Below are 24,765 nucleotides of genomic sequence, written 5' to 3'. Positions count from 1 at the left end.
CTGCGTCTTCCACTCTGTCAACTCACAACACTTCCCCGACGGGGGACCTAGGCGTAACGCTTGTTGGTATTGGCACTCAGGATATGTGTCAAATTGAGTGAGATGGAGTCTGTTGTCATGACTAAACTTTTTCATCTGCGGTCCCGCTGAGCTGGCACGCAAACTTCCAACATCAGGTTGAGTAGGCAGGTAGAGGCATGTTTGATTACCTCTGCCACCAAAGGTGGATGGAGGTTATGTTTTCACCCCTGTGTCTGTCTGTCTATTTGTTTGTGAACAAGCTATCTCAAAAAGCTGTGGATGGATTTGGACGAAGCTTGGTGGACCGGTTGGGTGTCTGACAAGGACGATTTGTTTCGATTTTGGTGAAGATCTGAGTATGGATTCGGATATGAGAATTTTTTATTTTTTTAAAGTGATTCTTCCCCATTGGGAGATGGGGCCAAAAACGATACATAGCAGGATATCTAAAAAAAGTTATGGATGGATTTGGACGAAACTTGGTGGACAGGTTGTGTGTGTGTGACAAGGAAGAAACGATTCAATTCTGGTGAAGAACCGGATCCAGCTAGTGGAATTTTTAAGTGATTCTTCACCATTGGGAGATAGGGCCAAAAACGATTTATAGCAGGATATCTCAAAAAGTTGTTGACGGATGATTTTGATTAATTGTGATTCTGTATTGTGATTTTCTGGTCTACTCTGAAATACAAAACGTAAACTGTTCACCTGGCGTAAACTGTTCACCTCTCGACTGAGTGCTGTTCGAGTTACTCGTGCTTTTTCATTTCTTGTCAGTCTGCATTGTCTTAAAGGGAAACTGATCTCAAACGATGAGAACAACTAGGTCTGATCATCATTGTATTTAAATTTACATTTCATCCTTATTTGGACAAAAAAACAATAAAAGTACTACTCAACAGTAAATGTAACTTTATTTAATTTCTGTAAAGGAAACTCCCTGATTGGCTGTTAAACATTTTATCCACATGACATCGCATTCGTTTTCCAGCCAATTGGGGACTACAATGGGTCCGATAGGATGGCACAGAGATAGAGCACTTACATTTGGGTTGTCTAGCCTGGGTTCAATTCCTGACCTGATTATAAACTGTTGGATGGATGCGTTGCAAGCAGGTGTTGCGTCACAATGTGGGATATCTCACGTCTGGATGTTGACCGAGGTGTTAATGGGCTCAATGGACAAGTTCCAAAATTCCTTCCCTAACCAGTTCCAGTTAAACAGCAGGCCTGGTCAGTCAGTTCGTGAAAGACTTGCACCTACAATTCATTTGCCATGAGCCTCTGATGCCAACTTGATAATAATTGGTGTCACATCGAATAGCTTGAAGTAGTAGAAGGAGGGCCCACAATGGCAAGACTTGCCAACTACTTGGAAATTAATTAAGATGCTTCTGCCGCTCATTTATCTCCAGATGTAACAGCGGCACAGTAACGCCCTCAGCCAATGATGCGACCCCGCAGCCATGTGCTGCAAACAAAAGAATAATAATAAGAATAATCCAGATGTGAAGTGAATAATTTCATAATGATCAGAATCATATTGGTCGATAATAATTGAAATATTTGGTTCCTTTTTCTTGTTTCCATGGCTTTTATGTTCCTCCAAATCGAAACCCTTATCAAAGAAAACATTCAAATGTTGAATATCAGATGTGCTTGTTCCTGGGTTTGCTTCTTCCTATACCTGCATTATATACCTGGATCCGCATCACCGGCTGTCTGGTAGCGTTCCGGTCGATGCGGTGGGGCTTAATGGGTCAATTTTCCCCTCTTCCCACTGTCTCACTTCAGTCGATGCTGAATTGTTTATTTGTGTATTTATTTATTTTCCTATGAGCTGAGGAACCATGGTGATGCATCATTGCTTTGATGAGCCAAACAAACAAATAAGAATATTTTATTTGTCTTCCCAAGGGTTAGGTCTATGTCAGATAATTAATTGCGTCAAAGTTTCCAGATGTGATCAATTTCGGAAATGCATCAGAGAAAGAGTTATAATATCTGTGTACTTAGATTAGAACTATTATTGGGTTTCTCTCATCAATCCCACAGTGAAGGGCCTTCCTCCTCGCCCAAAAACTCTCCTTGTGTGCACTGTTAGCTCTTTACATGTTGTACGTACAAGGGTCATGGGGAAGAAAGACGCACTTGCTGTTGAAATAATGCGTCAGAGTTGGGTGTGATGGGAAGATGTTACTCAGGTGTTTCCACTGTCACATTCCCAAGCATCCTGTTCCTCTGTGTTCTCCACCCCACAGAGGAGGCGAAAGCGGAAATGCTTGGAGGATACTGATGCTGACAGCTTGTGCAGCCTGGATATGAAGGTGAGCAAACAGAACTGTTATTTGGGGGCCTTTGCAGTGACATGTGCTACAGTGGTTGTCGTGAAAGTTTCAACAATCATTCTAGCCGTACCCCTCCTTCCCCCCAAATAAAAATAGTGTCTTGCTTAATACTTTTGTAGTTTATGAAGCTTGGAGGCTTTTGTCATCATTGCGCCCCATAATAGGTATATCCATATTTGCTATTCAGAGCCTGTGAATGAACTTGTAATTTCCTGTGTTTTGTTTTCATAAAAACGCTTTTTAACGGTGGGGACAAAATTGTGCGGGAAATAAAGTTTGGTGGATTAAACGTTTGGCGCCAACATTTATTAGATTCTAAATCTATATGCAATGTGCAGTACTGTGCAGAAGTTTGGGTTATTTTTCACTTTGGTGGTGCTATTTCCCATTACACATTTGTGGGATGTTAGAAGTGTATAATATAGGTAGATAATAATTCAAATGTCTGGCACTCCCCGCTATACGAACAACTAGATGTGTTCTCCGAAAGTAATGTGTATAGTGGAAAATACTTTCCCATCGACATAGTGTTATAAATTGAAGATGCGTTCCTGGGGTAAGGGGTCTGATGTTCAGACACCTTACGCAACCGAACCCAACGATATACAAAAAACATAATAACTCTGTAAATCAATACAGAACATCACAAAATGTATAATTTTGAAATTAATATCCACCATAAGTACATCAAAGTAGAAGAAAATAAATGAGTACAGTACTCTACTCACCAATAATAGGAGGAGAGATTGTGTGTTGAGGCCTGGAGATGTGTGGGAGGGAGTTACTGAAGCGGTGCGGCAGGACTGTGTCTACCTCCCTGTCTAAAGATGTCTGCATTGTTGGTGACGGGCTTGCTGGGGTTGGTCACAGTTTCACGCACTGCTGTCGGGGTTGGTGACTTTGTTCAAAATAATTTTGAAAATAAAAAAAAACACATTTAATGGCACCCGACCGACATAATTTATAATGCAATCGTACTATATTATCTGTAAACGTTTATAAACGCAAAAGGTCGACTTACAAGTCTATAGAGCCTACGTCTCGGCGAGAATCCACTCACCTTGTTCACGGTAGATGTAGTGAAGAAGAAGCTTGAAAATCGTCATGTGACATTAACCGTTGGTAAGATAAATTTGTCTATTGACCAATCCAGACATCCTGTGACGATTGCAGACGACGTAGGAGAGATGTAATAGCCTTGTCCCACGTCTGTGACAGACTAAATTGCAAACCACCCCTTTTGTTGAGAGATGGTGATTCAACCCTTTCCGAAATGGCTTCCTTTACACCACGAGCAAACCACCTTTTTTTCTCTGTCTAAGATGGATGACCACTTCACTGTTATCAAAGCCGTGACAATGCAGGTTCAAGTATGTATACACCACAGAGGTCAAAGCCTCTTTATGAGCTGGACGACGATGTTGGTTCATACAGGCCTTAAGGGTTTGCCGAGTTTCTCCGATGTCGGTTTCAATGCATGATGGGTCTCCACATCTGATGCCACAGACCAAGTCGCATTTCCTATCGTTCCAGATGTTGTCCTAAACATGAACTAACTGGCTGCGCAGAATTGTGTGTGGTTTGTATGATGTAACAACACATGTACTAATGTAAATTTTGAGATTAGCTTTGAGATTTTTATATTTTGGAATGTATTACAGGATATGTGACACAATATTCCAGTAAAGTGTTTCAGTCATATACTGAAAGCATGAGTAAAAGATGCCACTCAAGAAGGCAAAGGGCAGACACAGAAATGAAGGCAAATGGCAGACACAGAAATGAAGGCAAAGGGCAGACACAGAAATGAAGGCAAAGGGCAGACACAGAAAGTATTGACTGAATGAATGATCGTTTTCAGGCCATTTTCCCCGCTAGAGCGGGGGTTAGCCTTGCGGGCCCCATGACAATCATGGTTCCCTGTTTGAGGCAATGTTTTTTATGGCCGGATGCTCTTCCTGACGCCAACCCTTGGTCACGCTCTTACGATGCGCAGGGATACGGTGTACCTATTCTAAATCGGGGTACACACCGTGATCATTCATCCCAGCAAGCTGGTACTCAATTTGCCGACCTCGGAAGGATGACAGGCTGAGTCAACCCCCCTGGCGTTAATTCAGCGATCGACCGGGATTCGAACCCAGGATCCTAGGATCCCAAGCCGGCACCCTAACCGCTAAGCCAACACCAGGCTTGAAAGTATTGACTGATACTATAAAATGATACTGTTCTTCATATTACGTCCACCACCAAAGGTTATGTTTTCACCAGTATCTGTATGTCTGTTTGTTTGTCTGTGAGCAAGATTTCTCGAAAAGTTGTGGATAGATTCGGAAAAAACCTGGTGGACAGTTTGGGTGTGACAAGGATGAATGTATTCGATTTTGGTGAAGATCCAAATGTGGAACTGGATATGAAAAATATATATATATATATTTTCAAGTGATTCTTCACCATTAAGAGATTGGGTCTCTGGGGCATTAAGGACCTCATTTCTTTCCCATCCCCATTGAGAGATGGGCCAAAAACGATATATAGCACGATATTTCAAAAAGTTGAAGTTGTGGACGAGTTATTACAACTTGGTGGATGAGTTGGGTAAGTGACAAGAACAAGCTGATTAGGTTTGGATTCGCATCCGGTTCCAGATCCAGCCTATACGTATATATATATATATATATATATATATATATTTTGTTTTTTTAAATATACAGTGGAACCTTGACTTACGAGTGCCCCAACTTACGAGTTTTTCGAGATACGAGCCGTCGCTCGGGCGGTTTATTGCTTTGAGATGCGAGCCGAGATCCGAGTTACGAGCTTTCGCCACCCGGTCACGTGGTTATCTTGCCGTGCACGTACAGTACGTATCTCTGTCGTATAGCGCTGCATTTTTTTTTTCGCATTTTGGTTATTTCGAGTTCACGCCGCCAGGTGGGTTCTGGTCACGTGGTTATCTTGCCGTGCACGTACAGTACGTATCTCTGTCGTATAGCGCTGCATTTTTTTTTTCGCATTTTGGTTATTTCGAGTTCACGCCGCCAGGTGGGTTCTGGTCACGTGGTTATCTTGCCGTGCACGTACAGTACGTATCTCTGTCGTATAGCGCTGCATTTTTTTTTTCGCATTTTCGTTATTTCGAGTTCACGCCGCCAGGTGGGTTCTGGTCACGTGGTTATCTTGCCGTGCACGTACAGTACGTATCTCTGTCGTACAGCACTGCATTTTTTTTTTCGCATTTTGGTTATTTCGGAAAATTTCTTAGTTTTAACCATGGGGCCTAAGAAAGTGAGTGGCAAGTGCAGTGCTGAGAAGAAGAAGAGGATGATGTGCTTGGATATAAAACACGCAATCGTCGAAAAACATGAGCGAGGTGTCGAGGAGGACGTATATAACGGCAGAGGAGAAGAGCATGCCAGGCCACAACTTGTTCAGAATGCCGGCGATAGCTCGCCTTCTCTTTGTGGAAAACACGGTGAGATCTTCAACATCCAACAACTAATGGGACGCAAACGGGGCGCCCAGTTTAGCGGTACACACATTGATGAATCACCCTGCCTGTGATTCACCCATGACAGGTTATAGCTGGGTCGGGATTCAAACCCAGGCTGGACAGTTTAGACTTTAGAGTCAAGTGTGCGTACCTCCAGTCCAGGCCATCCTGCCAACTTGTATGCTGCATACAGGTGAAATATAAAGCGCGAGATATTTTTATATATACTGTATATTTAAAAAAAAATTGGTGTGGTTTTTGGCGGGCTGGAACGGATTAATAGCATTTCAATGCATTTCAATGCATTTCAATGGGGAAATTTGATTTGAGATACGAGCAATTTGAGTTACGAGCTCGGTCACGGAACGAATTAAACTCGTAAGTCAAGGTTCCACTGTATGTATGTATGTATGTATGTATGTATATATATATATATATATATATATATATATATATATATATATATATATATATATGTATATATATATATATATATATATATATATATATATATATATATATATAATATATATATACACACATATATATTAATATATATATATTAAGTATAATATTGTTACGGTACGCGGTTAAAGATGTTATATTTGCCGAGCGGAGGCTCCGCGACCGAACAGTTATTCCCCGACTAGAACCCGATTCAACCCAAACGTTGGCCGTATCGCACCGCAGCTGCTCAATCTGGAAAACTCTAAAGCGACCGAATGCAAAGAGGAAGAAGACGTACAGAAGAGTTACTGGGTTTATTATTATTCACACATATAAGCAAAAAGAAAGCAGTCACGTTTATTTACAGGGACATGAGACGCAGGTGACACAGTGAAATCTTTAGCTTATCTAACAGGCTTAACTTATTCCCAGGGACAAGACAAAAGACAGACTACGAACACACTTACACGGGGAATGATGATAGGGATGGCAGGTGGATGGCTGGCGGGATAGGGAGGTCCAACTGCTCCTGCAGCACGATCGGCTCGTTGGGCAGCCGCCGTTCCTTCGCGGCCCTGCTCCAAACTGCCGTCCAGGCCCCACGCTGCTGTGGCTGCAGTTTCGGTGGCTCGAGCTGCTGTAGAGGCAGTTTCGGTGGCTCAAGCTGCTGTTGATGCAGTTTCGGTGGCTCAAGCATGCAGCTCAGCTCTGACGACCCAGCTCTTGTCTCCTCCCTCCTTGTCTCAACTGCTGGACTTCTCCCTGGGGAACGCCCCACCGGCGGGTTATATAGGCCCCGCCCCTCAACCTTTGCGAACCTCCCCGATCGCTCTTCCTCCGCCCTCTCTAGCCAAACCCCTTGTTCATGGTTGGTCGAGTGGGGCTGGCTCACTCCTCCCCTCTATGACGAGGTGGAGACACGCCTTTCTTCTCCGACCCTGCCTCGTGGTCAATGGCGGCAATTGGAGGGGATGTAATTGCCAATCGACGAAAGGGGGAATGGAGGTTTTTGGGAATGGGAATGAAGGGAATCTATCTCTTTTTCACTCGGTGCAATGGAGTATTATTCTAATGGAAGACAAGGCCTTACTCTAAAACACATAATAAGATATAAGCTACTGAACAAGGGTTTTATCGGGTCCTGCAATGTGGTGTTTATGGAATTAACTACCGAGACGCCCTTTTTACCTTTACACAACTCTGGAGGCAGGAGGGGCCATATTCAACCAATGTTCATCACCATTTCCAATACAATACAATTAGAAAAATGCCATCCTCATATCCGCAACAATATATATACTTAATATATATATACACACACACACTCAACATCAAAATAAACTTATCAAATCTTTAGAAGGACACTCATTGAAATCCTCGACGCAAAAATGAAAAATATTTGAACACAGAGGTAAAGTTCAGCTATCTTTACCAAACACATGTCAATAAACAAGAGGTTGCCTCAATCACAAAAAAACAAAAAGCATGAACATCACAAGGGGTGGTGCAACAAAGGTCACAGCACTACAACACAAAGGCACGGACCTGAATACAGTCGAAACAAAATGACGCAGGAATTGGCACAACACTCCCAACAGTCAAGGACAGAATGACAGCAGTCCTCAATATCGTGTGTGTCCTCCCTGAGCTGTGATGCAGGCTGTACACATCCGACGCATGCTCTGTACCAGGCGTCTGATGCGGTCTTGGGAAAGTCTGTCCCACTCCTCCTGCATGCCTTGAATGAGCATTTGCCGATTGACAGCCGTTGATCTCTTCGATGCAAGACGTCGACCAAGCTCATCCCATAAATGCTCAATGGGATTGAGGTCAGGGGAATAAGGCATCCAAGGCATCACTTCAACACCCTGTTCCTTTAGGAAGTTGGTGGTCAGGCAAGCAGCATGGGGTCGAGCATTGTCCTCCTGGAAAACTGCGGTCAGGATGAGCCTGGAGAAATGGCAGCAGATGAGGTCTCAAAACTTAATTGACATAACGCTGACTAGTGAGATTGCCTTCGATGACGACCAGAGGTGTCCTGAAACGGGTGGAAATGCCGGCCTATACCAACACACTTGGTCCTCCCCAACGATTGATCTGGCCAATACAGCATGATGCATACCTTTCCCCACCTCTGTGCCATCCCCGTTGATGCCCATCAGCAACATGGAGGCAAAATCTGGACTCATCGCTGAACAAGACTGCACTCCACTGTTGCTGTGTCCAGCAGTGATGCTGCAGACACCATCTTAGTCTATTCCGCCGATGCACTGTGTTCAACACTGGACCTCTGCAAGGACGTCTTGCCACCAGGCCCCGAATTCTCAAGCGCCCTCCGCACAGTCGAGACACTGATGCGGTTGTTGTGGCGACCTTTTGTCACTGCAGCTGTTGTATTTGCGTCACATGGCGGAATGATCACGAAGATGCTGCAGAACAAAAATAGGTAGGCATCTTTGACCATTTCGGTGTCTTTTGGGTCTTCATGGTGTTTTGGGTCTTCAGGGCCATTTGGTGTCTTCAGAGGCTTTTGGGTCTTAAGGGTCTTTTGTTTCCTCTGGGTCTTTATGAGTCTTTAGGGGTGTTTTGGTTATTTAAGGGTCTTTGGGGTCTTCAGGGTGTTTTGGGTCTTTGGGGTCTTTGAGGTCTTTTGGGTCTTTGGGGTATTTTGGGTCTATTTGGTCTTCGGAGTCTTTGGGGTATTTTAGATCTTCTTGGTGTTTTGGCTCTTCGGTGTGTTTTTGGCTATTCGGGGTGTTTTTGGCTCTTCGGGGTGTTTTTGGCTCTTCGGGGTGTTTTTGGCTCTTCGGGGTGTTTTTGGCTCTTCGGGGTGTTTTTGGCTCTTCGGGGTGTTTTTGGCTCTTCGGGGTGTTTTTGGCTCTTCGGGGTGTTTTGGCTCTTCGGGGTGTTTTGGCTCTTCGGGGTGTTTTGGCTCTTCGGGGTGTTTTGGCTCTTCGGGGTGTTTTGGCTCTTCGGGGTGTTTTGGCTCTTCGGGGTGTTTTGGCTCTTCGGGGTGTTTTGGCTCTTCGGGGTGTTTTGGCTCTTCGGGGTGTTTTTGGCTCTTCGGGGTGTTTTTGGCTCTTCGGGGTGTTTTTGGCTCTTCGGGGTGTTTTTGGCTCTTCGGGGTGTTTTTGGCTCTTCGCGATGTTTTTGGCTCTTCGGGGTGCTTTGGCTCTTCGGGGTGTTTTAGCTCTTCGGGGTGTTTTGGCTCTTCGGGGTGTTTTGGCTCTTCGGGGTCTCCAGGGGTATTGGTGGTCTGAAGGGTCTTGGGGGAATTAAAGGGTCGTCAAAGGTCTGAGTTGTCTCAGCAGTCTTAACGCAATCAATAGGGTTAATTAAGAGTGGTAATATTATTTGAAGAAGAAGAAGACGTTTTCATCGCATATAAACATAACGACATAACCATATACGTTTGCTCTATTATAATAAGATATTGTGGGAGCTATGCTCGCACGATAAAACCGGACAAAATGAACGACGCCAGGAATGAAGTTTCACTGAGCTATTTATTTCCAGCTCACTCGAAAGAACTCAAAAGCATTGAATCAGCCCATCGAACGGGCGGCAATTTATAAGTAAAGCTCAACACACAAAAGCCACGCCTCTCAGGCGGGGCGTGGTATGCAAATAGGTAAGCCAAGTGTTCGCCCGGGAAAGGCAAGTCTGGACACGCCCGGGCGAGTCCGGGCAAGTGACCACTCACCGGTTGCGTCATCGGCCGGTGCAAGGTAATTGTGTCATGCTTCCGGTAACCGCTACATGCGGCCCCCCAGAATTAACATGCACCGGGAGAGTCAATTTGAGGGGGGTCTTGATGACCCGGCCGAAACGACCCCTGGCGATTCGTGTGGGGGTGGTAGGTGGTGTGGCGGTGGATGGTTGGGCGGGGGGCTTGGTTGACGGGGGACGGCCCCGTCGTGGAGGAAGGGCCAACCGTGGAGATTGGTCGAGGTCCAAATGGGCCGGCTTGAGGCGGTCCATGGAGACGCGGTCCGGCTTGCCGCCGATGTCGATGATGAACGACTTGTCGTCCCTCTTCAGGACCCGGAAAGGTCCATCGTACGGCGGCCGGAGCGGTCCCCGGTGTGCGTCGTGCCGGATAAAAACGCTCCGCAGTGCGAAGTGCTGGGGGGACGTGGGGTTGGGGGCAGCCGTGGTGGGACGTGGGCACGGGGGCAAATCTCCTGGCGGCCTCCTGAAGGACCGAGCGTTGGCGAGCCGCAGACCAGGGGCCGGTGGCGTCAGGGATGAATTCGCCCGGCACGCGCAGTGGCTGGCCGTAGACCAGCTCGGCGGTGGAAGCCTGGAGGTCCTCTTTAGGGGCCGTTCGGAGGCCCAATAGGACCCACGGGAGCCTGTCGGCCCAACCGTCATCCTGGAGGCCGGCCCTGAGAGCGGCCTTCATCGAGCGGTGGAACCGCTCGCACAAGCCGTTGGCTTGGGGGTGGTAGGCCGTGGTGCGGTGTAGCTTGACCCTCAAGGCCTAGGCGACCGCGCCCCATAGCTCGGAGGCGAATTGCGGGCCTCTGTCGGAGGAGATGTCCGAGGGCGCGCCGAAACGGGCAATCCAGGTGCCAATGAAGGCCTGCGCCACGTCGGCGGATGTTGTTGATGCCAGCGGGACAGCCTCCGGCCACCTGGTGGTCCTGTCCACCATGGTGAGGAGGTGGGTGAAGCCCCGCGAGGAGGGAAGGGGTCCCACCAGGTCCACATTGACGTGGTCGAAGCGCCGTACGGGCACGTCGAATGGTGCCAACGGGGCCTGGGTGTGCCGGTGGACCTTCGCGCGCTGGCAGGTGACACAGGCGTTGGCCCAGTCGCGGACGTCCTTACGGAGCCCATGCCAGACGAACTTTGCTGCCACGAGCTTCTGTGATGCTTTCCGGCCCGGGTGGGAAAGGCCGTGGAGGGCGTCAAAAATGTGCCACTGCCATCCGGTGGGCACGATGGGGCGAGGTTGGCCCAGGGAAACGTCGCACAGGAGAACCGTGCCTGTGTCCTCGAAGGGGACGTCGGCCAACCGCAGGCCTGTGTCCGCTGTCCGGAGGGCTTGCACCGTGGGGTCGGCGGTCTGGTCGGCCGCCATGCGGGCGAAGTCCACACCCAGGTGGACGGCGTTCGCGCCGGACCGGGAGAGGCAATCGGCCACAGCGTTGTCCTTGCCCGCGACGTGCCGGATGTCCGTCGTAAATTCGGACACAGTGGAGAGGTGGCGCTGCTGGCGGGCCGACCACGGCTCCGTAACCTTGGCCATGGCGAAGACCAGGGGTTTGTGGTCCACAAACGCCATGAACGGGCGGCCCTCTAAAAGATGGCGGAAGTGGCGAACGGCCAGGTAAAGGCCGAGGAGCTCGCGGTCGAACGCTATACTTGCGCTCGTGAGGGTGAAACTGCTGGCTGAAGAAGGCCAGCGGTTGCCAAGCCCCGTTCATCCACTGTTCATGCACGGTGCCCACTGCGTAGTCGGAAGCGTCCTGGTGAGGGCGATGGGTGCGTCGAGCGCCGGGTGCGCCAGCATGGTCGCGTTGGCGAGGGCCAGCTTAGCGCCCGTGAACGCAACGTCCATCTCTGTGGTCCAGGCGACGTCGTGCTTGGCCGGCTTGCCCCGGAGGGCTTCGTACAGGGGGCGCATGAGTTGGGCGGCGCGAGGCACGAACCGGTGGTAGAAATTTACCATCCCCAAAAATTCCTGTTGGGCCTTGATGGAGCGGGGGCGCGGGAAACTTGTGACTGCCTCCACCTTGGTAGGCAGCGGGACGGCCCCACGCTTCGTGATGCGGTGCCCCAGGAAGTCGACGGCCGTTACGCCAAACTGGCATTTTGCCGGGTTGATGATGAGGCCGTGCTGGCCGAGGCGCTCAAAAAGCGTGCGCAGGTGGATGAGGTGCTCCGCCCGGGAAGTGCTGGCGACGAGAATGTCGTCCAAGTAGACGAAAAGGAAGGTGAGGTCACGCCGCACGCTGTGCATCAGCCGCTGGAAGGCCTGGGCCGTGTTCTTAAGGCCGAATGGCATGCGAAGGAACTCGAAGAGGCCAAAAGGTGTAATTACCGCCGTCTTCGGCACGTCGGCCGGCCGGACGGGTACCTGGTGGTAGCCCCGAATGAGGTCGACCTTGGAAAAGATCACCCGCCCTGCCAAACGGGCGGAAAAGTCCTGTATGTGTGGTATCGGGTACCGGTCGGGGGTGGTGGCGTCGTTGAGGCGGTGGTAATCGCCGCATGGTCGCCATCCGCCACCCGGTTTGGGCACGATGTGCAGGGGCGAGGCCCACGCGCTATTCGAGCGCCGCACAATGCCCAATCGCTCCAGCGTGTCGAATTCCGCCTTCGCCACAGCGACTTTGGCCGGGTCGAGGCGGCGAGCCCTGGCGTGGACCGGTGGACCTGTGGTCGGGATGTGGTGTTCGACGCCGTGCTTGACGGCGACGGCCGAAAACGTCGGCTGCGTGAGGGCGGGAAACTCGGCGAGTAGGCGGGTGAAATCGTCCACGGCCGGGAGTGCGCAGGCTAGCTTGGTCGGAGCGGAGCCGCTCAATGAGCAAGCGAGCGAGCTGAAGGTCTCTGTGTTGATGAGCCGACGCCATTTGACGTCGACCAAAAGCCCATGCGCGCAAAGAAAATCTGCACCCAGCAAGGCCATGGGCACGTTCGCCGTGATGAAGTCCCACCTGAAGCACTGGCCCCCGAAGCAGAATGCGATGCTGCACGAACCGAAGGTGCAGATGGAGGAGCCGTTTGCGGTGACCAAGGCGGGGCCGCAAAGCGCGGCCTGTTTGTCCTGCACCGAGGCGGGTATCACGCTCAGCTGAGCGCCGGTGTCGCACAAAAAACGCCGCCCGGACGCTGTGTCCGTGATAAACAGAAGGCTGCCTGAATGGCCGACGCTCATGGCAGGCAGCGAGCGCCGGCCTGGTCGTTTCCCGACCTGCCGAAAGTGCACGGTGGGCGGCACGTTCTGGCCTTCTGCCCGAACCTGGCGTGGTAATAGCACATCGTCCGCTCTGGTGAAGGCTCCGGCGGTTGCGTCGGGTTCGGTCGACGGGGCGTCGCAGCGGCTGCTGCTGCCAGTGGCGCTGACTCGGCCGGTGGTGGCGCCGGTCGTGGCGCGGGTGTTGCCTCGGTCGGCCCAGGGTTCCAGGCGGCCGCACCGGCGTGTCGCCTGGCCGAGAAAAATTTATCGGCCTCCTTGGCCAGGGCGCGAGGGTCCGTGATGGGCGAGTTAGCCAAAGCTAACCGTACCTGCCCGGGTAGCTGCCGGAGGAACAGCTCGTGGAAGAGGAAATCCGGGCTGTGGTTGCCGAGTAGAGCCAGCATGTGGTCCATGTGCTCGGATGGACGGGCCTCACCCAGCTCCGGGAGGTCGAGTAGTTGTCGCGCGCGTTCGGTCTCCGTGAGTCCAAACGCACCGAGGAGTAGGCCTTTGAGCGCGCCATATTTGTCGGCGTTCGGCGGGTTCTGTAGGAAGCTCAGTACCCGGGCCGTGGTGGAGGCGTTGAGCGCGGAGACCACATGGTGGTAGCGCGTCGTGTCCTCCGTAATGTTCCGCAGGGCGAATTGAGAATCCGCTTGGGCGAACCAGATGGCCGCGTGCGATTCCCAAAAGCCCGGGAGCTTCAAAGCTACAGATGACTCCATCGCCGTGTTCTTGAAAAGGGGTCACCAATTGTGGGAGCTATGCTCGCACGATAAAACCGGACAAAATGAACGACGCCAGGAATGAAGTTTCACTGAGCTATTTATTTCCAGCTCACTCGAAAGAACGCAAAAGCACTGAATCAGCCCATCGAACGGGCGGCAATTTATAAGTAAAGCTCAACACACAAAAGCCACGCCTCTCAGGCGGGGCGTGGTATGCAAATAGGTAAGCCAAGTGTTCGCCCGGGAAAGGCAAGTCTGGACACGCCCGGGCGAGTCCGGACAAGTGACCGCTCGCCGGTGGCGTCATCGGCCGGTGCAAGGTAATTGTGTCATGCTTCGGGTAACCGCTACAATATAATAAGATGTTCATACAAGTGGACATTGAAAGCTGAATGAATAAGTCGAGGGGAGAATCCATCAAGTCCCTTATTGAGGGTTCATGTTTCCCTTCCATAAGGCTGGACAGACTCTACTGTTTTCATGAAGTCGTTTGTTGATTGTTGGTGCACCGAAAGAATGTCGATTTCCATATTCTTCTGAACACCACCGTCTTGATTGAACAGCACTTTTGCCAACCTATATATAGCTTATGGATAAGACGATCCTCGTGAACGGTGCATACGTTTCTACTTGTTTGATCCGTGGCGGTTTTGTAACACTAACTGGCTGCTGAGTCGAGCGTTTATTAATAGTCACTTTAGTTTGACTTCTGCTTTGCTCTTTGTAGCTGCCAGTCGATTTACATCATTTTGAGGCTGCGAAGATGTTCCTGAAGTTAAAACTGTTTTTGTTTGAGGGTGTTATGATGGCCAAATATTTCGCCTCTATCTTCCTTTTTTGCTAATTGTGAAAAAGGGGCCATCAATTTATGATGTACACAAGTAGGGATAAAGCAGTGGGAGGTTGGATTGGTGCAAACAGGTGGGTGCTGCTGAGAGAAGGGGGTGGCGAGTGGGATGTGTCTAGCCAATGTCTGAATCATTGTTGTATACATGTTAATATTTTACCTGAAATACTTCCCTCGGTTCCCCACCCCTCGCTATTTACAATAACTTAATTTGATATCCCCTCCTCATTGTAATAATTATCTGGCATGTATCACAGATGATAGTCTGACCTTTAGTCCCTGGTGTTGGGCTAGCGGCTAGGGTGCCGGCTTAGGATCCTAGGATCCTGGGTTCGAATCCCGGTCAATCGCTGAATTAACGCCAGGGGGGTTGACTCAGCCTGTCATCCTTCCGCGGTCGGCAAATTGAGTACCAGTTCACTGGTAATTCCCTGCTTGTCGTTAAAGGCGGCAAAAAGGGTTGGCGTCAGGAAGGGCATCCGGCCATAAAACATTGCTTCAAAAAGGGGACCGAAAAACAACAACAACCACAGTTCCCGAAAAAGGCCAACCCCCGCTTGCGGGGAAAAATGGCCTCTAAAGGTGTTTTTTTTATCACAGATGAGCAATGGCCATAATTCTTGTAACAAAAAACCTTTTGACCAACAGTGCAGTTTTAATAATGGTTTGTACATTTGCGTACTCCTGAATCATCCACTTGATTTCCCCCTCGCCGGTCCCTACTCTCTTTTTCCCCCAACCTCCCCACAAATGCTTCATAAACACATTTTCTCTTCCACTTCTTTGCTCCATTCTTCCCTAAAAAGTCTTCTTTGCATCTTTCCACTATTATCAGATTTGGAAGTTTGACCTTGAGTTGACCTTTTGACCTTAAAATAGTTGGTTTCCCAATTCAGTGAGGCACTATGCAAATGCTGTTAAATTTTCAAGTCAATCGGATGAAAATTGATGATTTTTCAGATGAAAACTGTTGATTTTGAGAGTTTGACCTTGAGTTGACCTTTGACGTTTTGACCTCAAATCTAGTTGGTTTCCCTATTTAGTGACTCAAAATGCAAATGCTGTTCTATTCTCAAGTCGATCGGATGAAAACTGACGGTTTTTCAGAGGAAAATTGATGATTTTGGAAGTTTGACCTTGAGTTGACCTTTTGACCTCAACAAGAGGTGGTTTCCCAATTCAGTGAAGCACTGTGCAAATGTTGTTCTATTGTCATGTCAATCGGATGAAAATTGCAGGGTTTTTTTTCAGATGAAAATTGATTTTGGAAGTTTGACCTTGAGTTGAGCTTTGACCTTTGAACCTCAAAAATAGTTGGTTTTCCAATTTAGTGAATCGATATGCAAATGCTGTTCAATTTTCAAGTCAATCGTATGAAAAATGGCGATTTTTAGAAATTTGACCTCCAGATGACCTTTGACCTCGATCAATAGGCTTCTCAATTGTGATGACCTCTACAACTTGGCAAAGTTTCATGACGATCGGTTTAGAATTGTGACCTGTAGGCAAGTGAAACAGACAGACAGAATAACAAATGCAACCGACCAATCTTCGATTTTGCAAGTCATGTGTGTGCAGTATCCAGAGGTCGTGAATGCTCTGACTTACACTGAAGCAAGGGTGATTCCAAGATCTCCATTACATGATGACATGATGATGATGATGATGGTGGTGTGTGTCATTATCTCCATTTGCGGGTTTCAGGAGGTGGAAACACGGACTCCCAGGATACAAATATCCACCTTCTCTTAGGTAAGGGATCACATGTTCATGTTCATGTTCTTGGTTCATGAACCAAGCTGTTCAACTTTTTCAGAGTTTTGTTCAAAGGGCTCTTTTCATGATCGTCACCGAAACCCGGATTGCCTCCAGTTGTAGTTCACTTGTGGTAATATTCCCTGGGATGGTTTTTAAAATGTCAGTGAGGTTCTTCTTTATGTTGTTGCTCTGTTGTCCTGTTGTTGTTCTGTTGCTCTAATAATCACTGGTACAATTTTGATGCTCTTCAGCTTCCAAGATCTCTTGATTTCATTTTTTAAGTCGTGGTATTTGGTCATTCTCTTGATTTCTGTGTTGTTTAGGCCAAAATCTCTGGGTACTGATATCTCAATCTGAGATCTCTCGATGTCTCCATGTCTCTCGGTCCCTGCCCTCAAATGTTGTGTTTGTGTCCTTCCCCCTCTCTCCCCATCTTGTCTACCGCTCCCGATGTTATATGTTTTTGTGTCGGTTTGTCTTTCTGTGTGATTAATGTTTGCTCTTTCACGAGCCTCGATGTTGTATTAAAAAAAAAAAAAAAAAAAAAAAAAAAAAAAAAAAAAAAAAAAAAAAAAAAAAAAAAAAAAAAAAAAAAAAAAAAAAAAAAATCATCAATGCTGTCTTTTCGGTTTTGTTCCTAAGTACAATGTCCGAATGCAATGCTCTGTTTTCTTTGTTCACGCTTGATGGAATCATCAGGTCGTATGTGATCATGGCGTCCTCATTTTCAATGATTGCCCTTGGTTCGTGTTTCCATTAGTTTTCTGGTACTGGAATGTTTAAATTTTTCCAGATATGCCAATGATCACTTTGCATACTTTGTTGTGCCGTTGTGTGTAAAGTTGTTCTGATAATCGTTTTTTGCATCCCGAGAGCAGGTGACTAGTACTTTCTGTTTCTGTCTTGCAGAATCTACACGTGTCCGTCTGGCTCAATCCCACCATCCTTTTAATTCCCAGGGATGTTTTTTAAGATCTCTGTAAGGTTCTTTTTTATCATTCCCGTTGCTCCAATAAATCACTGGTACAAGTTCTGTGCTCTTCGGCTTCCAGGGTATTTTCACTTAATTTTTGAGGGCTTGGTATTTTGTCATTGTCTTCATTTCTGTGTTGTTTAGGTCAAATCGCAGGGGGCTGACACTTCAATTAGCAATACCTTATTTTCTTTTTTGTACCTCAGTACTATATCCGGTCACAATGCTTTGTTTTCCCTGTTCATGCTTGATAGGATCATTAGGTCATACGTGAGCATTACTTCCTTGTTTTCAGTGATTGCTTTTGGTTCATGCTTCCACCAGTTTTCTGGAACTGGGATATTGAGACTTTTGCAGATATGCAGGTGGATTACTCGACATACTTTGTTGTGCCTTTGGGTATACAGCTGCTCTGACATGAATTGTTTTTTTTACATCCTGATAGGAGATTGCTCATACTTTCTGTTTATACCTTGCAGACCCTGCACTTGTCCGATTGACTCAGTCCCACCATCTTCTTAAAGCCATTGGTGTTGTCCATTTATAATGATTCATTCTCCCTCCTGGTTGAGCCGACCTCTTCTTAGACATTCCCAAGAGCCTTCATTGTCTACTCCCAATCTGTCCAACTCTTCTTTTTCTTTTTCTTTTTCTGTTTTTTTACCATATTGCTCGGATATACCTTCCTGCTCTTGAATAGTTTTCTCAGTTCTCGGTGTATATCTGTTGGGGATGGGGGGTTGAGTGTCTGGGAGGGGATGAAGGTTCCCGGAGGAGGTGGATGACTGTGAGGGGGTGGATGAGGGTTTGGGATCTGGGAGCACAGGGTGACAGTCTGTGGAGGGTTCTTTTTCACCCCCAAAATGCATATTTTGACATCAGTTTTTCAGATATTTATGGGGGAGCTTGCCCTCGAACCTCTCCCCACCCCCTCCAAAATCAAATCGGTTTGTTCTTTTCACCTAACCAACTCATCCACCAAGTTTCATCACAACGTTTTGAGATATCGTGCGATATATCATTTCTTGGTTCAATTCTTACAATATCTCTCAATTGTGAGGTCACTTAAAAATTATCGTATCCGGATCTGGATCTTCACCGGAATCAAATCAATTTGTCGTTGTCACAATCCAACCTGTCCACCACGTTTCATCCGAATCCATCCATAACTTTTTGAGATATCCTGCTCACACACAGACAGATAGACAAACAAACAGAGGTGAAAGCATAACCTCTGTACACCTTTGGTGGTGGAGGAAATGATACGAGTTATTTTGAGAGACACCTTGTAAACACTGGGATTTGTGCCAGGGTGTTTGCTTCATCAGCAAATGTCACTTCATCAGAATTGTCCAATCTGTCTATGAATACGCGTCTGGGTTAGCTCACACATCATCTTAGTGTCTGGCTGGCAATAAAGGGATTGCATACAAGTAAAATGGGGGAACTCTTCATATGTGTGTCTTCACAAACACTGTTTTTATTTCTCTTTCTTTTTCTTTTTTTTCTTTTCTGGTGGCCTGCCAATATGTCCTTAGGTCTATAAAAGGCTGTGTAAGGTTATATTTAAAAAACTTTCATGGCTTGGCCACAGCCTTGTGCATGCACCAATGAGTGTGCCATGATGTGGGCACATCGCAAGCGTGGTCATGTAGACGAGGCATTATTTATCAATAGTTATTTATTGTTTGACCTGAGAGTGCTTTCATATGAACTCGTGATTCGTGGAACCTGGAATAAAATCCCACATGCTATATGTGGGTTGCAATTACTTAATTGACATCTTTGTGATGTACATAAATGTACATTGATATTTACTAATGCCCAAGTCCTGCATGTAATTAATCTAAAGCTCCTCTATCAATCTGTGATCACAACTTGAAAACCCACAAAGTTGCTTTGGCCAGTGTACCTGTTTACACAGAAAACTGGAAAACGAACATGTGTATGTCCCTCAGGTCACCGAAGGCAAATGTCAAAAAGCGCGTTGCGAGTTGCGTACATACTATAATAGGTATTCCCAACAAGGAGCAATGGTCTGACCACATAACATCACAGGCAGTTTGCTGGCGATGTCAGGGGCCGAGAGTCAATATCTGGCAAGGTAACCAAAAGCTGCTTGGAATGGCTTGATCATCTCGCACGCATGTCCAATCACCACTTAAAAAAGATGTGTTTGGCTGACTCCCTCTGCCTTGCCAACAAAGTGTACCAAGGAGAAGATGGAGAGATGTAGTCCGTGAGGATCTGAAGAGTGCATTGGAGTACAAGTGCTATGATGAAGCAACCACATATAGGCCAAGATGGCACAACACCTACAATACTGCTCCAGAGGAAGAATGGGAGAAACAAAAACCATGCCAGAAAGTTGAGCGATCACCACATCAATGTCAGTAGTGCCTGCCGACTGTCCGGAGAGAAAGTGACATGAAGAGACGCGTTTGTCTTGGAAAGTCAGAAACCCATCAGTGAACAGCATGGAGCCGTCCATTGCTGAACATGCCGGAGGTGGCGTTCTAGCTATGGGGGACTCACAGTCTATTCACATCAATGAAGACCGGTAGACCACTGAATATCAATTTCCGTCACCATACTCTCCAAACCTCCTTCCTGAATTTTTCCCCCAATTACGGGGGAGCAATGACCATGGAACAGCAGCAGAACAGGGTGGTTGTTGCCAATAAGTCCCCAGTTGTCGATATATTGGACCTGATATCTTGTCTGACAGGATGACAGAGTTAACGCACCTCTGAGCTGTGAGATGTTGCTTTGATTCGCAGTCAGACTATAAACGGTCAGATTGATATTTTACAGGCCCACTGGAGTCAACCACCATTGCAACCTCCTTGAGGGTGCTGTCCCTTGGTCCCATTTGCTAGATTTCTAGAGCATTTGGCTGGTGGATGTTAAAGATCACACGTTGTCTTTCACAAAATGTAGTTGAGTGTGCACCAGCACTCGGAACAAATTCCAAATTCGTGCCCTAATGTAAACTGTCATCGACGGTACAATCACGCCTCAGGATGCAATCAGTGGATAGTACTGTATTCATTTTAAAAAATAATCGAAATTCTCAACCTGTCAAAATTATTGTATTCTGCTGTGATGAGGCTGAAATACAAAGTCTGTTGCTCTCGCATCGCAGACTGGTCAGTCGGTGTTCTCTCGTTATTTATTGCTTCGTCTCCACCATTGCTCTCTCAGTCCTCCGACACTCCTTCTATAATCCAGATGTGTGTCTTTCTCTCGTCACCCCCTACTGGTTAAACTTCCAAAATTCAGACTGACTGCACACCTCAACTTTTATTCCTCACTTCTCCCATAGATGGAAACACCTTCCAGAGCCTGTTCTGTCTCATTCCTCCCTCCAGTCCTTCGAGCGGCTGTGTACCACCACCTCGTGTCATCCCCCATCCAGACTCATTATCTCTATTCCCCCTTAACTCTTCTTAAGCCACCATCGTACTTGCTGGTGCTGACCTGATGGCATTAACATATGGAGGTTTCTTATAGTCTCACATAAACCTTGGACTGTGGTCTAACTCAGCCACGTGTAAGGGCGCGTATTCACCATTGTGTCGGAATGCTACAAATGAGTTTCCTTTTCCACCGTTTCAACGTTGCTGTGATTGTTTTGTGCATGCCAATCGTTTCTTTGTCCAGCAGGAGCTGTTCCAAGGCCTCAATAAATCTGAGCATTTTTTGACAGGTTGGAAATGGTGAACAAAAAGTAGATGGTGCACTTGTGTCAAGGATGATTTTTCTTTGTGCTGTGAGGGATGAGGAGGAGGAGTTCGGATCCTTCGAAATGCATTTTTCCAAATGAGATTTTAGGTGGTGCACCAAGTTTGAACAATGGTTGTTTCCCGTTCATTGTGTGTTTGTTGATTTGCTGGTTCGATATAATTAAGTTCGATTTTTTTTGAGGGGTGAGGAGGTTGAAGTTCGTGCCGAACTTCATTTTTCTGGTGTTCTCCCCAAAGGCAAGTTCAGTGCTACCAAGGCAGTTCCATGGCAAGGCTTACACTGGGTACTTTACCTCTGCCTACCCAGTAGTGGTCCATGCAGGAACTTGGTATTTACCAAGAGTTCCGGAGATAACTCGCCTTATTGTGAAGGGCACCGTGGGATCTATAACGTTCACCAACTAATGCCCAGTGTAACATCCATCTGAGGGATGGCACACATGCTGAAGCGAATCACCAGTATGACAATTTATAGCTGGGCTGAGACTGGATCTCAGGCTAGACAGACACCTCTAGGTGAATTCGTCCTTTTTTTTGTTGTACCTGACGTTGTTAAGCGATGCAACTTGTTCGTGTTTCAGGCAAACCTTAACTCTGCGATCAACAAATTGTTCATTTATTGCTGCCATCTGACGCAATGCTTTGTCTGCAAGTGTTTTGTCATCCGAATCCTTGAAACGAATGATTTTGTTACTGAGCTCATGGTAGATATGGAGTGTTGTTGTTCTCTGCATAAGGATCGTTGTGAATGGGTAGGTTCACTTTGTGTCTCCATCCGTCCATCCACAAAACGTCAGTTTATGAAGTTTATGATCGAAGAACAACTTGATCCCAATGGAATGTTGTATTTTGAGCGCGAATCGGAAAACTAACGTGTAGTTTAGCATTACTTTGGCACTGAATTTGTCCTGACCGTGCATGGGCAGAGAGAGAGGAAGGAGTTAAATAATTGTTTTACTCTGTCTACCTGTCTGGCAGTGAAACAAAATTGGAAATCATTCCAAACAGGAAACTTACCAATTTAACGACGTCATAAAAGGATATAAACAACAGGCACGATGAACTAATGTAACGTGGTAAATAAGGTGGTGTATAAGGCACTGGATCAACGGTGCTAAAGTTGCAGAATTTTTTTTCAACGAACTTTTAAATCGTTTTTTTATTTCATATGAATTGTATACTTAAACATCATGTGGGGTAAGGTATTCTATGAACACACTTGTATATGGGATTGGAACCTGGATTTCCAGCCACTGCTGGTAAAAGACCGTTTGTTCAGCCACGGGTGTTACCAAACATACTGTGTCAATCGAAACGCTCGATCTCCCTTCCTATTGATATTTCAAAATACCCAGATAATTATTTAACAACGTGCCCTGTGCCATTCATTGTTTAATTCTCAGGGTTATAGATATCTTTCTGTAGTGGTGTTGGCTTAGCGGTTAGGGTGCCGGCTTGGGATCCTAGGATCCTGGGTTCGAATCCCGGTCGATCGCTGAATTAACGCCAGGGGGGTTGACTCAGCCTGTCATCGTTCCGAGGTCGGCAAATTGAGTACCAGCTTGCTGGGATGAATGATCATGGTGTGCACCCCGATTTTAGAATAGGTACACCGTATCCCTGTGCATCGCAAGAGGCGACCAAGGGTTGACGTCAGGAAGGGCATCCAGCCATAAAAACATTGCCTCAAACAGGGAACCATGATTGTCATGGGGCCCGCAAGGCGAACCCCCGCTCTAGTGGGGAAAATGGCCTTAAAACGATCATTCATATTCATTCATTCATTCATTCAGTGGTGCAGCACACTTTCTGGTGGCAGGACTGCAGTGATTTCTTAAAATGAGGAAAAAATGTAACTGCAGGTGTCTTGAGAATGTGGGAAGAGTGAGTCAATAGGGGATAACAAAAATCCTCCAGCTTGAATTCAGCAGCATAGCTGCGCCCCCAGCAAATAAGGGTATCTGCAGCCACGTGCTGCATACGAAAGAAGAGGCGAGATACAATCATGATATAGTTTCTTTATTAAACACACACATACATAGTACATACATATACACGTAGATGCATACCCGGATAGACACACACACACACACACACACACACACACACACACACACACACACACACACACACACACACACACACACACACACACACACACACACACACACACATACGAACATACAAATATATATATATATATATATATATACACACACCCAGATAGACACAGACAGACACACACATCTCGTTGTTGTCCCCCGTCGCACAGCGAAGCGAAAGGGGGACTATGGTTTTCCCCTACGTGCGTGCGTAAGCGAAGGACTGAATTCTAATTTGGTGTGTTGGTGCAACCCACGTCAAAATCCAAGATGGCCACCACCATGTATGTCTGACGACATGTATTTCTGAACATTGTGAGCGGAATATCATGAAAAATAAGCGAAGTACTAACTTCTAATCTGGTGTGTGGGTGTATCTAGGCATAAGGAAGAACGCTATTGAAAATTGGGTTGCCACGTCAAAATCCAAGATGGCCGCCACCATATATATGTCTGAACCTCGTGAGCGAAATATCTTGAAAAATAAACGAACTACTAACTTCTAATCTGGTGTGTGGGTGTATCTACGCATAAGGAAGAACGCTATTGAAAATTGGGTTGCCACGTCAAAATCCAAGATGGCCGCCGCCATGTATGTCTGAACCTTGTGAGCTGAATATCTTGAAAAATAAGCGAAGTACCAACTTCTAATCTGGTGTGTGGGTGTATCTAGGCATAAGGAAGAACGCGATTGAAAATTGGGTCGCCACGTCAAAATCCAAGATGGCCGCCTTGCGTCTTCCACTTTGTCAACTCGCATCACTTCACCGACGGGGGACCTCGGCGTAACGCTTATTTCATTTCTGTTCCTCACAATTTTGGCTCTTATTCACACGCACACACACACACACACACACACACACACACACACACACACACACACACACATACACACACGCACACACACACGCATGAAGTTATGCACACATACAGTCATGTGAAAAAGTAAGTACACCCCATGTAAAGTTTTGACTTTTTCAACATATTTCAACATACAGCTATTTGATCTTCATTTCAACACTATTGATAGATAAAGGTGATATAATATAACAAATATCATGAAACATTTACATTTTGTAGTCCATTGTATAATTTAAATAAACATAAATGCAAATTTCGCACGTGGAAAAAGTAAGTACACCCTTGGCTCTAATAGGTGGTATTGCCCCCTTTGGCAGAAACAACCTCAAGTAGGCGTTTCTTATAACTGTCTACCAGTCTCTGACATCGACTGGGAGAAATTTTTGCCCACTCCTCCATACAGAATTCTTTCAGCTGTGTGATGTTTGAGGGGTTTCTTGCATGCACAGCTCGTTTCAAATCCCCCCACAACATCTCGATGGGATTTAGATCCGGGCTTTGACTTGGCCATTCCAGAACCCTCCATTTCTT

General features: G+C 46.9%; 1 protein-coding gene across 1 annotated transcript in view; it reads left to right on the top strand.

The window, feature by feature from the left end:
* ARHGEF3 (Rho guanine nucleotide exchange factor 3) overlaps positions 1 to 24,765 on the top strand; it is a 99,236-nt gene that overhangs the window by 23,214 nt on the left and 51,257 nt on the right. Inside the window, exon 4 of the mRNA XM_078766521.1 lies at positions 2,283 to 2,348. Within this exon, the coding sequence (XP_078622647.1) occupies positions 2,283 to 2,348 (66 nt within the window). The remainder of the gene's footprint in view (positions 1 to 2,282; positions 2,349 to 24,765) is intronic.

Source organism: Myxine glutinosa, chromosome 12, assembly GCF_964187855.1.
Source record: "Myxine glutinosa chromosome 12, kmMyxGlut1.1, whole genome shotgun sequence".
Lineage (NCBI taxonomy): Eukaryota > Metazoa > Chordata > Myxini > Myxiniformes > Myxinidae > Myxine > Myxine glutinosa.
Note: the sequence above shows the minus strand (reverse complement) of the source record. Positions and strands in the feature narration are given on the sequence as shown.